Here is a 19,062-nt window from a genome sequence, read left to right on the forward strand (position 1 = left end):
AAGTATAAAACTCGATTTTGCAAGTCAACACGGTGCACTCTTTTTGTAGGTTGCAGGTCATCCCCAATTCACATAAAGCTTATTGAAGGCAGCAGTCTTTCTTCACCCAATTCAAAGTTCAAAGTTCAAAGTTTTAAAGTTCAAACATTCATAATTCTGCATCACTTATTAGTACTTAAAATTACTAAACGTCTAAACCTAGGGCTCCTTCTGTTAACTGTTTATCTCTCTGATTTGTTTTTCCTTATCGAAGAAGTATCGGGAACCAAAAATGGTGTCACAGGATTACTTGCAGAAAATGGAGATCCGGCAAAATTTCCGTAACCTATGGCACACTGATCTCCTTCGCACCATTCAGGCCGACACTCCTTGTATGATGATTTTTCCTCTTTTTAAATTCTTTATCTTCTAATTAATGCTTTCACTGTTGAAATAACTGTTTCTCATATTTATTAATTTTCGTTTTTGTTTTTTCTTTGATTTTTTTCTTCAGATTGCTGCTTATCTTTGTTCTGGTAAGTCCTTTAAACCGCTAATTTGTAATTACTGATTGACTGATATTGAATCACTTGTTAATTTGTGTTTTGATTGCCTGATAAGTTGTGAAATTTACGTGTTTTTGAATGGTTAATTTGGTTGGTTGACTTTCTGACTTGTTGGAAATCTTCAAATTGCGTTTCATCTGCGCGGTTATTTGGAAATATAGATGATTTTTACTGATTATGGTCGTAGTTATTAAGTTTCAGTTGATTAGAAAACCTTGTCTGATTTTTTCTAATTAAATCTTAATTTTTTCATCTGTCATGTAAGTAATTTGACAGGTTCTATTGTAAGGTTGAGGTTTTGGATAATAGATAGCATGAAATCGCCATAGTAGTTTATAATTTGCACTCTATGGACGATGTTAGTCCTATTGCAAAACTTGTACTAAAGAAACAAATGCGGTGGAACGTCAAGTAGACATCAGGCTGGTGAAAAGAGATGCTGGCTTTGTATTTTGTGCTTAAGTGACAATGTGGAGTTGTATGGTGCTAAGTTGGAGAAGAGGTGACTGTGGAGCAAATTAATTTAAGTATTCCGTTCTTGGTCTGTTGATATTCTGTATTCTTGTATTTTAATTTAATTTTATTCCTTTGTTATTCTTTTCTTTGCTAGCGTTATGATGCGTATCTCTTCTATTAATGAAGAGTACAATGTACAACTGTATCAAATTTTCATTCAATGCAAATTACAAGAGAAACTTTCTCTCACTAAAACCTCTCTTTTCCAAAAACTTGCTTGCACGTTAATGGAGCCTCTTTGTGTCTGCATATTGTAACGTGCTATCAGACTAAACTAACATCCTAATTATTGCCTAAATCTTGCTTTCGCATTTTTCCTCGTCTTAATCCTACAATTTTCACTTAAATCCTTCGTCAACCGTTTTTTTTTGCAAACCCTAGTTTCTCTTCCAAACCTCAAAAAATGGCTATTGAATCTTCTTAATCATTTTTTCAAACCAGCACCATCCTCGATCTTGCTCAAAATACGTCCGGCAGTTATTACCTTAATCCTTTTGACCATGCAATTTTCAAACTTGTTTCAACTCCCTTTGATGGTACTAGATATAGTGGCTTGAAACATTATGCGATTATCGGAACAACAAAATGGTGTTTGTCGATAACACTCTTCCTTAACCTTCTTCTGATTCCTCTAATCTTAAACCATGGATTCGCTGCAATAATATGGTTATTGTATCCATGGATCATTAAATACAAAAGCATCTGTACTGTAGCATTTCTCATGAAATATGGTGCGATCTTGAAGAATGTTTGGGACATGGTTCAATGGCACAATTGTTTTCTCTCCAAGAAGAACTTACTAACATGTCTCAACAACCAAATCAACGCATTTTCTATTATTTCACCAAGATGAAGACTATTTGCGATGAACTTGATCATCTGAGCCCTCTTCCAATATGCAAGTGTAATGATTGTACTTGTTCTTTAACCAAACAATTCCTCAAAATACAAGATCAACGAACGATTCATTTTCTCATGAACTTCAATGATGATTTACGTTTGGTGCGTACTATTATTCTCATGATGGAGCAATTTCCGACGTCTTCTTCAAGAACAACGCCATAAGGAGATAGTTAAAGTCGTTTCTCCTCTTCCTGATTGTATGGCCTTCATTTTTGATCATAAATATTTTTACAATAAGCCTTACAAAACTTTTGACAACTAATATCAAGAACATCCTTCCAATTCTGGTACCATACGAATATCACGTTATATTGCAACCATTGAAATGTTAGCGGTTGTTCCATCGAAAGATGTTTCGAGATCCATAGGTATCCAACCTCAAACAAGCCTAACTCTGGAAAACATATTGATGTTCTTTTCCAAACTGACACTTTTGATGATAATTTCATCACTGGTCTCACTACTATTCAATTCAACTATCTTACTTCTCTTCTTTGCAAACACGACGTCTATTCTTGATGATTCTCAACATGACTCAACAACTATTGCTAGTACCTCTAATCTAGCTAGTAATTTCCGTCTCTTCTCTAAACATGATTCTTGTAGATGGATCATAAATAGTGGCGCCACTGACCACATGTGCCACTTTCTAGAATCCATAATCAATATTAAACAACTCATGCTATAATCACGATATTAGCATACTTATGTCGCAAAGTCTATGTGTGTATGGTTGGAGATATTCAGTTACTTGATGATTTATGCTAAAAAATGTTCTCGATGTGCCCCAATTTCATTTCAATTTTGTATTTGTCCAAAGTTTATGTGGTGATAACAGCAATACCTTGCGTTTCACTCATGATCAATGTTTGATTTATGCCCTTTGATAAAAAGCCTACTTTGTCATGGCTTATATTGCACACCAACCAACATTATACCGAAGAAAACAAACTTAGTCATTTTTTGCCCTAAAGCTACTCTAGCTACTTATGATAACACTACTAGAAATTTCTCTATGGATGATTTAGCCAAGCTATAGAACCTAAAACTAGGTCACACCTATGTGTCTGTTGATGTAAAGACACTTAATTACTCTATTTAACTATTTTTCCAAAAGCTAGACAAACTAGACTTTTTGATCTAGTTCTATTAAGTCTATTGTTGCTCTTCAATTGATACATCTAGATGTTTGTGGACCCTATACTATGATAACCTACAATGCTTGTACCTACTTTCTTACTAAAGCAGATGACTTTACTTGTTGCACTTGGATTTTTTTGACGAAATGCAAATCTGAGTCAGAAACTCTTGTTCCTTTACAATTTTGAGGTGATTGTGTTCTATGTGCTTGTCATCTTGTTAATTGTATGCCTTGATCTGTTCTAAACTTCATATCCCCATTTGAGAAGTTATATGGATATGCTCCTAATAATAATATAATCATTTTTACACTTTTGGATGTTTATGTTATGTCTCCACCTTAAAGCAAAGTCGAAAAAAATTTCAACAAAGGTGACCCTCGTGTTTTCTTGGTTTATCCATTTGCTCAAAAAGCATATAAGGTTTATAACCTTATCACTCATAAAACACTCATTTCAAGAGACATTATTTTTCATGAAAGACATTTTCCCTTTCACAATCTCCTTGAACTCTCATGCTTCCTTTCATAAACTACTCTATTGATCTTTTTTATTATTCACATACTACTACACCACCTAATTCATCTTCTTAAGAAAAAACCTTTCCATCCCAAGACAACAACTCACTTCTCCAAGAAAAAAATAAAACACCCCACGCCATCACACATCACTAAGTGATAATACCACTTTTTCTTCCACACCTTCTCTCACATCTCCATCATTTGACCGTTCTCATAACCGTTCTTTACATACTCCTGCCCTACTTCCTTACCAACCTTATTCCAATTTCATGATATCCTTGATTCCACTTTTTCATTCTCCCAAAACCATAACCCCTCTTCATTAATTGTTGACTTATATTCCCTTTTACCTCCCTAACCCATTCGAAAATCCCAACAGCCACACAAACAACCTTCTCACCTCAAAGATTATGTTTGCAACACAACCTCCTCTCGTTGGTACAACGTTGTTTCTCCCTTCCCCTGACTTGCTTCTCATTGCTTATACAAAGAACCCAAAACCTATAAATGCTACAATAAATGATCCTTTGTGGATACAAGTAATGCAATCTTACAAGCTCTTGAGACAAACAATACTTGGGATATCGTTCCATTACCTCTTAGGCAAAAAATCCATTGGTTGCAAATGGGTGTACAAAATTAAGTTGAAATCTGATGGATGTCTTGAACGATACGAAACACAATTGGCTGCTAGAGGTTATACTCAAGAGTATGGCATTGATTATCAAGAAAATTTTTTTGCAGCCATTAAAATGATCACCATGCGTTGTCTTTGTGCAATTGCTGCTTCTAGACATTGCTCATTATTCCAATTGGACGTCAATAACGCCTTTCTTCATGGTGATCTTTATGAAGAGGTATACATGGCTCTTCCTCCTGGTCTTGCTCTCCCAACATGGTTTGTAAACTTAAGAAATCACTTTACGGTCTTAAACAAGCTTCTCGTAAATGGTTCGCTCAGCTTACTTTCGAGTTTAAACAAGGTTTTACTTTATCTCAATATGGTCATTCTCAGCTCATTAGGCGTAATAATTCCTTCATTACTCTAGCTTCTGTTTACGTTGATGATTTCATCTCTATGTGTGATAATCCAACAATTATAATACTCCAAAGCAACATTTACATAAAGTATAGCATAAAGACTTGGGACAACTGAATTTGCATATCAAAAAGCATAACCATGACTTAGCACAAGTTCACACAAGAATTTCTTCGTGATAGCGACCTCACTACCTTCAAAATATTGCTACTCCCTTACCCATATAACTCAAATTACAAAAAGCCAACCCTCGGAAAACTCAAATTACGCCAGAGTATCATCTAATCAGTGGCAGATCCAGGCTCAGACTCCCAATGGGCACCAACAAATGAACGAAATTTAAGAAAATTTTTCGGTAATTTTGATAGTTTTGTTTGTAATATTAACAACTAAATCTTTTTTTATTCCGTGAGAAAGTTTGAACAATCATAATTAAACATGGGAAAGGAGTTGTAAAGGCATAAAGGAGAGGTAAAGACATAGCATGCTTGTAATTGATGCACTCCTATCAAGTTGCTCATACAATGATTCCACAAAATCTTTGTAAAATATAATGCCTTATATTCCACCCATCTAAAGTCAATTACTTCAGTATTACCCACCCAATATAGAATCAAAAACTCACAATGAGCAAGAGTTAAAGGAATAAACTTGGATTTCCATGGATGACCAAGACATGTAATGTAGGACTTGGAGCTTGAATTTCAATAATCTGTCATAAAACTAAACCAACAAAATTAAACTTGTTATTATCAATTTACATGAACTCCCACACATACCAGAAAATTAAAAGTTCTTATCTTTTTTCAATTTCCTTCAATAAAAAGCCAACTAAAAAATACCCATGAATGATTGCAATGAGATAACAATCACTAGAAATAATAAAAAAGTTCTTATATTTTTACATTTCGCTCAACTAAAAATCAAATCAAAAAATCCCTTGATGGAAAATCAGATAATAATCATCGGTAAAAAAAGTAATTATCTCTTTTGCATTTCCCTTAATTTAAAATCAAATTAAAAAAAATACTCCCCATGAATGATTTCAATCAGATAACAATAACATTAAGTAAAAGAAAGAAATTGACAATTTACCCAGATACATTGGACAAACGAAACTTTCTTTCTTTTCATCTTGAGAAGAAGGAATAGATGATGGATAAACAACAAACCAACAAGGTTGGGCACAACAGAGAAAAGATATCTCCAAATTAACTCATTGAAAAAGAATTGATAAAATCAATCTTCTCCGAGGTCCTAGCATGTAACCTACTTTTAACTACGGTCTAATAATGTTAAGATTTTGGTTGACATTTAGGTACGTTCCTCTTGTTATTTTGGGTTTGTTTGGCACATAAGGGAATACAATTTATCTGATATAAAACAATGTTTTGTTGGAATCTCTTTTTTTAATTGTGTTATTTTTTCCTCTCTAAAAAGGTTAGATACGGAAGAAATGAAAATGAAGAGAAATAGGAATTATGGCATTCATTCCTTAAAATAAAAAAATCATTTCCACCTTTGGAGTTTTAGACAACTGTTTCAACCAAATAATTTGTTTAAGAACACTTTAAGAAAAATGGGATGGGTTTCTTGAAAAATGATTTTAATTATTACTAAGTGATCTAAAATTGCTAGTAAAAGAAAATCTTAAAATTAAAAAGCTTAAATTGATAAACATAGCTTCCTTGTATTCAAGAATGCGGAACCCTTAATCCAAAAATATGGAGTCGAATACATCAACCCAAAAAATCAACATGAGAAATCGTTTCGAAGATTATATTTTGCTCTGCTGTATGTTGAATATTAATTTACGACTAAGAAAACTATTTTCATTGATCATCCACAAATATTTTTCTCTTCCGTTCATTCTTGCAAATTTTAATTCTTCATATAAGTATTAAAATATGTTATCCAAGTCATCTTTTCATTACTTGTTTCTTTACTAAGCTCTTGAAAGCTCCAACCTTCTGTTTTTCTAACTAGTGAATTTAATGGTCTTTACGCGTGACCAAACTAATGTAAACAGTGTTGTCTCATTTTCTTTTTCAATATCTACAGACTACACGTCCTTTATTTCGATAGGACCTAAAATTTATAATTTTTTTGGTTTTAGTTTATAATGGGCTATAGCAACATAACTTACTAAATCATGTGCACTTCTTATTTATGTGAAGTTGCATATGATGTTTACTACAAGGATCAATTAAAAACAACCTATTTTATTTCACTAATAAGTGTATGACAAGGGTGAGGTTGCGTATCATTGACTCGCAAATCCCAATTGTAGTTGAGAGCCACTTAATGACATTAGGGCAATGAAATGTTGTTGTGTTGTTTTCAATTCCTACGACTCCAAGACCATTTCTTATGCCTTCATTTCAAATTCCATCAATTAGTGTGTCCATTTAGTCGTCTTCACTCTTGACATACAGATCCCATCTATTCTAATCTTCCAAAATAAACATCATTGTGAAAACTAAAAAATTGGTCTCACAAAAATTCTTTTTAAAGAAGTGTTTCTGCACTCTGTTTCAGCATTGTTAAATGTTTTAAGCTTTTCTAGTGGTTCTTTTATGGAATATTAACGAATATTTTGTCACTACAAGGATGATATTTTTTAAGGAGACTTTGGTAGAGGTTACCATTTGGGTTTTCGAGTGGGTTTCAAGTATAATATCTTGAGTACAGTTAATTTTGGATCTTGAGTGTATGTAAATATCTTGACAATCTGATTTGATTTTTAAAATAGGGTTATTTTGGATTGTTTACCGTTAATTAGGTCAATTTTGGACACCTCTAGCCTTTAGGCCATTGCTAATTCCTTTTTTGTTCTCTTTTCAGTGGGCCATGTGTATCATATATGTTACGAAAACGTGCTCTTTACAATGATATGTCAAGGTCAGTTTATATGGTTGAATTCATACTTAAGCACATAAAAAGTATGGTAATGCAATGAATATTTTTGACATAGTTGCCTATTTGCTGTAGATATGTATGTTGTGCTGGTTATATGCCTTGTAGTGGTCGATGTGGTGAGGGTCGCTGTCCTGAAGTTTGTCTTGCCACTGAGGTACCGTGACTTTACTTTTTTCACATTTTATTATTTCAATGGCATTAGGTGGATATTGGAATTTGTATAGGACCATGTAATAGAAATGAAACTCTTGCGGCGTTACATTTTGATTGCTTTAAAATGGATTTTGAGCTCACCATTCCGTGAAAACCTTGATACATAACCTGTGATTTAAAATTTAATGAAATAACATCCATTATAAGTTGTTAAAATAATACATTAGCTATTATAATTTTTGAATAGTTTGTTGTTTCCGATTTGTTTGGAACTTGAGGGTTTTCACACAATGCAATACAACACTTAATCTTTAATATCACTGATTACATTTACCAAAAAATAAAAAAATTGATATTTGAAAACTACATTGAGACGAATCTAATATAGTTTTTTACAAATTAGTGAGAAGTCTTAGGACAAGTTAACTAATGAAAAGTGTAAAACGTACAAGTGTTGCATTGAATTAGGACCGGAGTCATTAATTAAGCTCAAAGAGGTCAATGTGAACTTTAAATCTAAATGTATGTTCTTTTAATCATGAATTACTAATAATAAAGATTTTCAATTTAACGATTCACATTGTGATATCCGCGTAACACCGCAAAATGTGTTGTCAACAACTTTGCAACCGCTAAGCTATGGCTATGAAATCTACATTTTTTTTACCTTGTTAGAAATTCTCCACTTTTCCATCCATCATCCCTACACTCTTTACCCAAATCCTAAATGTATTCAGTGATTTTTTGGTAATATGAATTTTTTTACCTTGTTTCAACTTTTACAAGTCAAAGGTCTTCCAACTTTTTTTAAACATCACATATTTGAGGGTTTCAGATATTTAATCTCTATGAAAAAAGTTTTAATTAACAAAAATTTTCAATAAATTCCCCCAACTTTTTTCAATTTTATTTCTCAATTTCTAGATTGAGTTTTTCGTTCTATGTATGAAGTTTTTTTTATAAAAAAAATTTTGTGAAGATAATCTGCATGGGTGAGTAAATTGTCACCCAAACCTATTGTTTATGTCACCTTGTTCATATGTCACCCAATTTATGCTCGTGTAATCCAAGGTTTTCACCCTTTTTGTCATGGTGGACAGAGTTAAAAACTGGCAATTGGGTATTGCAATCTCTAAACATAAACCTTAACTCTTACTTTCTATTCCTTTCTTATTGTCTTTGTTATTTCTTCCCTCTCTATTACTATGCACAATTAGACCTACTTGGCTGGCAATGATGCCCTTCTAATTTTGTGTCTGGAGTTTATGAAAATTTATAGTTTGGATGATTTCAAACCTTCTTGCTCAATTTTCTTCTTTTGAATGTAACAAAGATGACAATTTGACAATAATGAGGGGAGCACCTACCAGTTTAATCTTGAGACAATTTATTAGAGAGGCAACCTTAAATAGTGAATACCATAGTGTTTGAGGTGGAATCCCCTTTCTGGATTTATTCACCTACATTATTAAGGATAAAAAAAAAATACTCACAACTTCCAATTTATAAATTAGGGATATTCTACGTGTAGCACCCAAGTATGTTGAAATGCAAGTGTTAGCACTTTTTTTATTTCTCCTCCAATTTAGTTTCAAATGGAAAATTTTGGGCATAGCAAAAGAACCCTACAGATCAAGTGTATGATTTGTATCCTTGAGTCTTTTTTGTTCTATTTGCAAACCATTCAACTATTGTGTTGGCAATCGGAAACCATTGTTTCTCCGCTTAATTATATCCCGATCTTTTCAATAATCATCACCCTTAACACTATTATTATTCTTAGAATCAACTTAACATTGTCAAAGTTTTTTTTTCATGCTCATCAAATCCTAAAATTTTGACGATGTTGTAATCTCTGACATTGGTCTTTGATAATTAGGGATCAAACTACTTCTTGGAGGATCCAAATTAATGTTTATAGCCCTTGAATCATCAATACTTTGTTGATCTTTCAATCTTGAATTTGAATAATAATTCTTAAATTACTCAACTTTATGCTCAATAATCATCTTCCTCTTGATTTCTTCTCTTAAGTTCACAATCCAGTAATGTTAATCACGATCTTCACTATCTTCATGAAAATTGTCATTGGTATAGATTCTGTCACCGACCTTAACTCCAAATATTTCAGGATTTAAGAACATTAAATCTGAATCCAAGTCTCCAACGATGCTTAAACACAACATCAAACACAATAATTTGATGATTAAGCCACTAAGGTGAGAGAGCAAAAGGACTCAAGTACGTTGCGGAGGAGCTGGGGTGGCCTTCACAAGCGGCAATCGCACAAAAGGGTGATGCAGAGATGCTTCCAACTAAGGTAGGGGGCTAGTGGAGTTTTGGTTGCCTTAAAAATTGGGTGGAGAAGCTTCTTTAATACTCTTAGGATGAGGAAAATAAATGAGATAGTAAAAAATAGGGCTCTTGGTTATATTACTAAGGGTGGGGTGAAATCTGATTTTTAAACCTCAATCAAATTATTGGAAGAAGAATGATGAAGATGAAGGTTGAATATGAAGATCAGATGCAATTTTATTCTTGATTATTTTCATATTAAAAAACAAAAAGTAGGGTGTCTTATTATTTTTCTAATAGGTGATGAAACTTTGAACAAAATCCTTTGAATAGTGCTACAGGCTCAATTGTTGTACAAAACTGATGCAAAAAAGTTTGCTACCACTCCTGTTTTAACCAAATTTGGTGCTATCATATGGAGTATCCTTTCAAACTATGGCTTTTATCAAATGATCAAACTAATATGATATAAGTGAACTTTGAGAAAATAGTTTGCCATTTGGATAGGAAGGTGAACGAAAATGATGAGGTTTGTGCCTTTTGACTATGGTCTATGGTGGTGTAGGTAGAGATGGTCATGTGTTGAATTCTAGGTGTCAAATTTCATATGTCGATCGCACCTCAATTTTTTATTTGACCAAGAATTGGATGTGTAGGGTATACAAAAGTTGACTCTTACCCATACCCTTAGAGTCAGTAGGGTTTTAGTGTCCAAAAATGAGTATGACTTTTTAATGTACTATGTCCTTCCTTTGAGTTTTCCCCTTTGACCATTTTCTTGTAAAGCATTCTGGGTCAAATGGAAAAAATTCAAAGAGACTGAGGAGTATACCATAGTGCAAAAATAAGGTCGCATCGCATGCGTCTTTAAGGTTTTAAAAAACAAATTGATATTTTCCGCATTGTAAAGGTGTAAAAAAACCCATCGTTTGGGCCATTTCAAGGGATATCTTATGCTTTTGGTTGATATTTGACATAAGGAATTAAGGATAATCGCATCAGCGTATTGTATATTATAATCTTATATTTTTTGCATAGCGTAATGGATAGAAATTATAATAAATTAGTCAGTGAAATGGCTGCAAGGAAGATGAAGAGTAAATAGAAGAAGAGTAGCTAAGACCCACAAAGATTTTTAATAAACAATGAAGAAGAAAACAAAAATCCAAAACTTTTCAACATTGATATCTTTGTTTTTCTTGATGAACAATGGAAATGGGATGCTATAGAAGAACTACTTTAGGACAGTAGTCTTAATTCGAGCCTATGGAAGAACAAGTGTTTGGTCAGTAATGGAGTGAAAATTATAGAGTATTGAAGAAAGAGCTTTCAATATTATGAATCACAATACATAGACCATTTGTAAATTGACACGTGGCTACATTATACTATTCTTTGCCATGTTTTAAAGTACTTTATTTGAATAAGTAACCTAAAGATAGGAATTTTAAGATATTAAATGGAAAGTGGGATTTTGGTGAATCTTATTCGAGACCCCAAGACCAATGCTCTTCTCTATTTTCACGTATTGCTTTTATAAAGCTAATGAACCTGAATGGGAGATATGGAATGGCCTTAGGTGGATAATGTGCTTCCTTTTGGTCTGTTTTTCGAGACGTGTTGTCTGGGATGTTTCATCCTGAATTTTAAACTTCTACTTTGAATTTTATTAAGTCTTTTTTACCCTACTCATAGTTGTTTGTCTACAACTTTTTTTCTAAGCAAGGATTGACCTTAAACTGATTATGAATCCAAAATTGTTTTGGGGCTTTTCGGGGTTGTTCTTTTAATCTTAGTTTTTGCTAGTGCGTTGATGGTTGCTCAATATTTTTGTTCATCATTCATTTGGCCGCCTACAAATTCTTGGATGGAAGCTAGTGCTAAATGCATAATGAGCAAATTTTTTGACCTTATGCTCTGTCCATGAAACTGAACAGTAAATAATTTATTATTAGTTTAACTGAATGGCTCCAGTTGTACCTCTTTGGTTCCATGTTATTGTGCTTGGTACTTTTGCATTTAGCAATACACCTAATATAGTGTACATATGCCGAATTAGACATGGTATTGGAAATCTGTATGGGGAAGCGTATTGTTGATCATCCAGGTCGGGATTACCTTTTTAAGGAAAATTGATCAAGCACTCTCATACCGCTTGGAGGCCTTCGGTGTTTCCTTATGGCATTCTTAACTTTTTTTCACTAGAACTTAAAGCCTGGTCTCAGTTATTAAAATGGTTACTATCAATGCTGCTAGTGAACATGTTGATTGTTGAGAGCATTTCCATATGTGTTCCAAAAGTTGTTTGTAAGACTTTAAACAGTCTCTTCTGAGGTCTCTAAGAGTTAATTTCGTGTCTTATTGGACTGCCTCACTTGCTTTATATCATGGAAGTCATATTGGGAGGTGGTGTTGATGTTTAATGCTATATCTAGATTTTGTGTCTAGGGGTTTGGTTGCTCATACATGGATTATAGTTGTGATTCCTTGGTAATCTTCGAGTTAATTGTCACCATCTTCAGCTTGGTGATAGATCCAGTAAACATAATTAAACAGAAGGGTTATAATTGGTACTTAGGGAATACAAACTGGAGTATTCTTTGCACGACACATTCAGTGCAATAGCCCATTCTTTTAAAAATTCATTTCACAATTCGGAAATCCCCTAGATAGTTAAGAAATTAGCTCAGTGTGTGACTCTTTGTTTGTACTCTCTCCTCACATTCTTTCACCTCTTCTATCACTTCTATTTTTTTCATTTAAAATATCCTTAAACCTGTTTGTGGAAAGGAGTTTGTTTTTTTTCAGTAAAAAGGTTTCGATTGAAGGATATATTTCTGTGATCCTGAAAACTTTTTTGAGAACTTTTTGTTGTTTTCTGTAGTTTAGCTGCAAGGTAAATCAGTTGCAAAAAAATCCTAAATATCTCTGCTATCTTTATTTCACAGGTCATATGCTGCTTTGCAAATTCAGTGGCCTCTACACGTTTTATGTTACAGGATGAGTTCAACATACAGACAACACAATGTGATAACTGCATAATTGTATATACTTTTTCCCAGCTCTTCTTCAAAATTAATTCCTTTGAAATCCTTTTGCTGGTTGGATTTCCCTTAATTGTTTTCTATGGTAGGGTTTTATGTTCTGCCTGAGCCAACTTGCATGCATATTTTCCATCATAGCAATGATTGTGGGAAGTCAAGAAATCCAAGAAGCGTCGCAGTTGTTGACTTGCCTTTCTGATATCGTTTACTGCTCGTAAGTCTCTTCTTTCAGATTCTCCATAATTTTGACTTGTGATTGTCCAAGTTCCAACTGACATCTTTCTTTGGTTTTGCAGTGTTTGTGCTTGTATGCAGGTAAGCTACCATTTAATTTACATGCTTTCTAAAATTTTGAAGTAGCTACAGTAAGTTGGAGTGTTTTCTTAAATTCATCAGGTTTTCTGTTTGAGATAACTTTGTCTATGTGGATGTAGTGAAGATCAATGCTTCCTGAAACAGGCATTTGTGATTGAGAAGATCACATTTATGTATATTTTTTAGGGATAATTATTAGTAATAAACCATCCTTTGCTTGATCCGTTGAAAATAAACTCATCTATCGTTTATCTTTAAATAAACCCACCTATTAGGTATATATGGCAAAAATAAACCCACATATTGTTTATAACCATTTTCAAAGCTTCTTTGTAAGTCGAACAATTAGGAATAAACAGTGATTGAATTTATTTTTAGCAATTATACTGTTAGGTGGGTTTATTTAAAATAAACAATAGCCGTGTTTATTTTTAGCGGTTCAAGCAAATGTCGGTTTATTTTTGACAATTTTCCCTATTGTTTAATCAATAGGTTATTTTTTAGTTGGCATGTCATTTTATTGGCCATCTGAACTTCAGATTTCTGACATATGTGGCACTTAGACGTTCCTTATTTTGATAGGGTTAAAAATTTATAGTTTTTTTTTGGATTACAATGGACTATAGTAAAGTGACTCGTTAAATCATGTGCACTTGTTTATGTGAAAGTGATGATGTTTACTGCTGAGGTCAATCAGAAAAACAACCTCTTTATTATTACTAATAAGTATAATTAAGGTAAGGTTTTGTACATTCGACCTTCCAAATCCCGCCCTAGGTGGGTGTAATGAATCAAGACTCATAAGACCCAAAGCTGAAATTTACATATGTTGGGCTTGGCAAGAGATAAGGACAAAGCAACAATGGGCATTTTGGTCACTCAAATCAGTTGACAAAGAGACATGAAGAAGGGCAAGGCAAGGGTCACATAAGTGTAATGAAGGCTGCCGGTGAGCACCCTGGCAGGCGGCAGTAGGGTGGTTGGGGGGCTGATCTGCAGAAACTTTACTACAACATCAGCACTAGATTGAAGGAAGGACAGTAGCAAAACAGAAAGTAAAGAGAGAATTGAGGGAAAGATTACTAATGTGATTGATTAAGCTCTTCGAGTGACTTTCACTCCAAAATAGCCAAAGGCATTACACATTCAAAAGATGAGATTACACATTACAATCCCCGAGTATATATAATACTACTACTCATCCAAGTTTCTCTAAAATCAGCGAACATGCTACTAAAGTACCAACCACAAGTACTACTATATAAGGTAATACAACTTTCCACTCAATACATGTTATCCTTGGTTGTCCTTCTTGTTTCCTCCTAGAGTAAGTAAATCTCAGCTGTGGTCCCCCATTTTGATTCATTACCTTATCCTTTTGCCAAACGACTCACCTTATACTCAAGGTGGAAATCCGGAAATTGCATATCAATTGTTTGGTAGACTTCTCAAGTGACTTTCGAATCTAGTAAATCTTTCTATTGAATGAGCACTTCTCTTCCCTTTTCTCGCTCATTCTGCTTGTCTCTGATCCCTAGCACTTGCATAGGTTGCACAACCATCTCCAGATCATAGTTAATGTGAGTCAGTATGCTTGAGGAGGTTAGAGTAGATCCCACAGCTTGCTTGAGTTGGGAGACATGGAAAACGGGGTGAATTTCACTGTTTGGGGGCAAATCTAACTTATACTCAACTGAGCCAACTCTTGCAATTACCTCAAACGGCCCATAAAAAGAGCTGCTAGTTTCTCACAGTGGCGTGTGGCTATACTCTTCTGTCGATACGGCTGCAATTTCAAGTGGATCCTGTCACAAATCTCAAAATTCATCGCTCTTTTCAAATCTGTTGCCTGCTTCATCTTCTGTTGTGCCCTCATCACATTGGCTCGCAACTCCTCAATTATAGTGTCCCTCTCTTGTAGTAGCTGCTCCAAGCTGTCCACCCCTGTCGATCTCCTTCCAAAGCGAATGATGGCGATGGTGTCCTACCATAGAGAGCATTGTAACAGAATTCCACAACCATTTGTCCCATCGACGCGGTTGCATGTTTATGAGGCATCTCAGGTATGTCTCCATTGCTTGGTTTACCATCTCAGACTGGCCACCCGTTTGAGGATGGTATGCGGTATTGCGTAACAACATCGTTCCTTGAAGACAAAACAATTCCTTCCAAAAGATGCTCATGCAGACCGTATCTCGATCAGATACAATCGATGAAGGGAACCCATGTAGACGAACAACCTCCTTCACAAATCAAGCAGCTACGGAGAAAGCTGTAAAGAGGTGTTTGAGGCCAATGAAATGCGCATACTTAGTTAGCCGATTGACCGTTACTAGAACTGTATCATATCCCTCGGACCTTGGCAAGGCTTCCACGATATCCATGGTGATCTCATCTCATACTTTAGTCGGAATGGGTATGTTTTGGAGAAGGCCTGATGGGTGTTCGTGAGAAGTCTTCTGATAGCAAGTAGCTCATGAGCGAACATACTGGGTGACTTGGCTTCGCATCTTAACCCAAAACCAGTTTGTGGCCAACCAGAGGTAAGTCTTGAGCTCGCCATTGTGGCCTCCCAGAGCGGTGTCACGATACTCCTTCAGGAGCTGGTTTATGAAAGGAGAATCCTTGGAGAGCACCATGCGCCCCTTGTATAACAACTGTCCTCTCTCTATGGAATAATTCGCATACTGATGCCCTCCTCCCAGAATGTCTTGCTTAATTTTGGAGAGGAAAGGATCTCGGTCAACCTCTTGCTCTATGTTCCTCCAATTCACACTGCTCGGACAATAAAGTCCCAAACTCCATGGAAGATAAGGATTTCCGGGACAAATTATCCGCCGCCTTCTTGGTAGGTCCCGGCCTGTACTTGATCTCAAAGTCAAACCCCAAGAGCTTGCTTACCCATTACTGATAATCTGCATCAATCTCTCTCTGTTCCATGATGAATTTCAAACTACTCTGATCTGTCCACACAACGAACCTCCTGCCCAACAAATAGTGTCGCCATTTCCGTATAGCAAGGACGATGGCCATTAGCTCCTTTTCATAGATCAATTTTGCTAGCCCTCGGATACGCAATGTTTTACTGGTGAGCGCAATCGGATGGTTATTCAGTATAAAAACAGCTCCTAACCCCTTGCCAGATGCATCGACTTGTATCACGAACGGTACACAAATTTTGGCATGTGAAGCACTGGAGCTCTTGTCATTGTCTCCTTAAGTGTAAGGAAAGCCTCTGTCGCCTCAGTAGTCAAACCATAGCAATCCTTCTTGAGCTGATTTGTGAGAGGGGAGGCTATCTGAGCATAACCCTATATGAATCCTGTAATAGCCTGTCAGCCCTAGAAAACCCCCGAGTTCCTTTAAGTTCTTCGGGAGAGGCCAGTCACTCATAGCTTTGATCTTTTCCTGGTCAACCATCACCCCCTCGATGGATATGATGCCCCCCAAGTACGCCACCTTGCTCTCCCTATCTCACACTTCTTGCCATTGGCATATAGGTGGTTTTCTGCTAACAATCCTAGCACAAGGCCCAATTGCTGACGGTGCAACTCCCCGTTCTCACTGTAGATCTGTATATCATCAAAGAACATCAACACAAACTTCCTCAAATATGGTTTGAACACCTCATTCATCAGTGATTGGAAGGTTGTTGGGGCATTGGTGAGCCCAAACGGCATCACTAAGAACTCATAGTGTCCCTCATGTGTCCTAAAGGCTGGTTTGGCTGTGTCCTCCTCCCTTACTCTGATCTGGTGGTAGCCTAACTTGAGGTTAAGCTTAGAAAATATTTTTGCCCCATGTAACTCATCAAGTAGCTCATTAATCACAGGAATGAGGTATTTGTCAGGTATTGTCTTGCAGTTTAGGGCTTGATAATCAACACAGAAACGCCAAGACCCATCTTTCTTTTTAACTAGCAAAACAAGAATAGAAAAAGGACTAATAGAAGGTTTGATGACATCGCCCACTAGCCGTTTGATCTCATCGTTCTGAAACTGAGGATAGTGATAGGGTCGAACGCTAATTGGATTGGTTCCCTCTTTCAAGATGATCTGATGGGACTTCTCCCGGATTGGTGGTAACCCGTCGGGCATGTGAAACACCTTTTGTACTCTTCTAGGACTTGGGAAAAAATAGCAGGGGCCATGGGTCGACCTCCTTCAGAGTGCACACTTTCCACTAAGCTAAAGGTTCTGATTATAGCAATAGATTGTTTATCTTCAATTCAGGTCCATCCCCGCCTTCTATTTTTTGTAGGCTTGTAGTGGTGTTGGTAGCTTGGACTTTAGACTTGAAAGCGCTTGCATGTTTATACAAAATTACAGTTGTGGTTCTGTCTAAGATTGAGATACATTTGTAAATGTTTGCCCGAGTAAAGTCTCCTGGAAATTCAAGGTGCTTGTAGTCTTGTTGGCCAGGGTTTTCCGGTTATGTATTAAATAACTAGTGAGTTACTGAAGTAATGAATTTGGAGAGGATTGGTGCCCCTCTCCCTCCTTTAGAATGGATCAAAATACACCCAACATTAAGGGTGAACGTTGAGGTTTTAGAAGAATTGTAGCATGAAATTAGGAACTGGAACTTCTATTATTTATCTTGATTATTATTAAACGAGAAATAATTGTCATCTTTAGTCATCTGAATGTTTTTATGGATTTTTTACTTGAATGTACTTCGAAACAAATCTAAAACAGTGCAAAATGACGAATATTGCAGACACAACACAAGATTGAGATGGACAAGCGCGATGGGAAGTTTGGGCCGCAGCCAATGGCAGTGCCTCCAGTTCAGCAGATGTCTCGTATTGAACAGCCATATCCTTCAACTGTTGGATATCCACCTCCTCAACCACAATATGGTTATCAACCTCAAGCTAATCCTCAGCAAGGTTACCCACTGGCTGGTGCTACTTATCCCCAGCCAGGCTACCCACCAGCTGGCTCTGCTTATCCTCCCCCTGGCTACCCACCAGCTGGTTATCCCAAGTGATGTCTTGTTGCTAGTTCAAGTGTTTTCCAAAACTTGATTTATTATATCTTGTAATGTGTTATTCACTGTTTTTTGTAAAAAAAATTATTTTAATACTTCAAATATTTGTGAGTTAATGAGTTGGGCTTCCATTGACAACCTCTGAAACTAGGTTATCTTGCTGCAGTGCTGCTATTTTAGATTCTCTCTATTAAACTTGGGGAAGATGTGTGATGTGTATTTTTTCTTTCTGTATGTCTGTGGATTGCTTAAATTTCGCATTACTTATACTGAGAATCTGAGCATTTAGATGATTCTTTTTTCATAACCGATTTTTCTTATCTTTTGTTTCGATGGATAATTTGCTAAAATTACTAGCAGTGTGTTTATGTAAAAGTATGGATGCATCTTCTCTGGCTTAATGGTGGACTTACCAGATTGAAAAATAGTATTGGAGCTCGACCGTTTCTTTTCTCCTTCCTTGTTTAGGTCACTACTTGAGTATACGCGTAAAATGATGGATCATCTTTGCTGGAAAGCAAAATGCTTATTGACACATCAAGACAAAATTCAATGGGACCAAAAAGTTGAACTTAAAGCTTTTGATCAAAGTGAATATTTCATTGTCAGCAACTGAATCTCTTACAACCCATATGTTTTGTCTCATTATCAGCCAAACATTAGATTTGTGAATTTCTAACA

General features: G+C 35.6%; 1 protein-coding gene across 1 annotated transcript; it reads left to right on the plus strand.

Annotated features, from left to right (window-relative positions):
• The first annotated feature begins 47 nt into the window (after positions 1–47).
• On the plus strand, positions 48–18,674 carry LOC130801905 (uncharacterized). Its single transcript, XM_057665841.1, has 8 exons — positions 48–371; positions 494–515; positions 7,508–7,564; positions 7,655–7,736; positions 12,979–13,074; positions 13,164–13,288; positions 13,371–13,389; positions 18,109–18,674. Exons 1-8 carry the CDS (start codon positions 272–274, stop codon positions 18,379–18,381), a joined length of 774 nt encoding a protein of 257 aa, XP_057521824.1. The 5' UTR covers positions 48–271; the 3' UTR covers positions 18,382–18,674.
• The last annotated feature ends 388 nt before the right edge of the window (positions 18,675–19,062 follow it).

Source organism: Amaranthus tricolor, chromosome 15, assembly GCF_026212465.1.
Source record: "Amaranthus tricolor cultivar Red isolate AtriRed21 chromosome 15, ASM2621246v1, whole genome shotgun sequence".
NCBI lineage: Eukaryota > Viridiplantae > Streptophyta > Magnoliopsida > Caryophyllales > Amaranthaceae > Amaranthus > Amaranthus tricolor.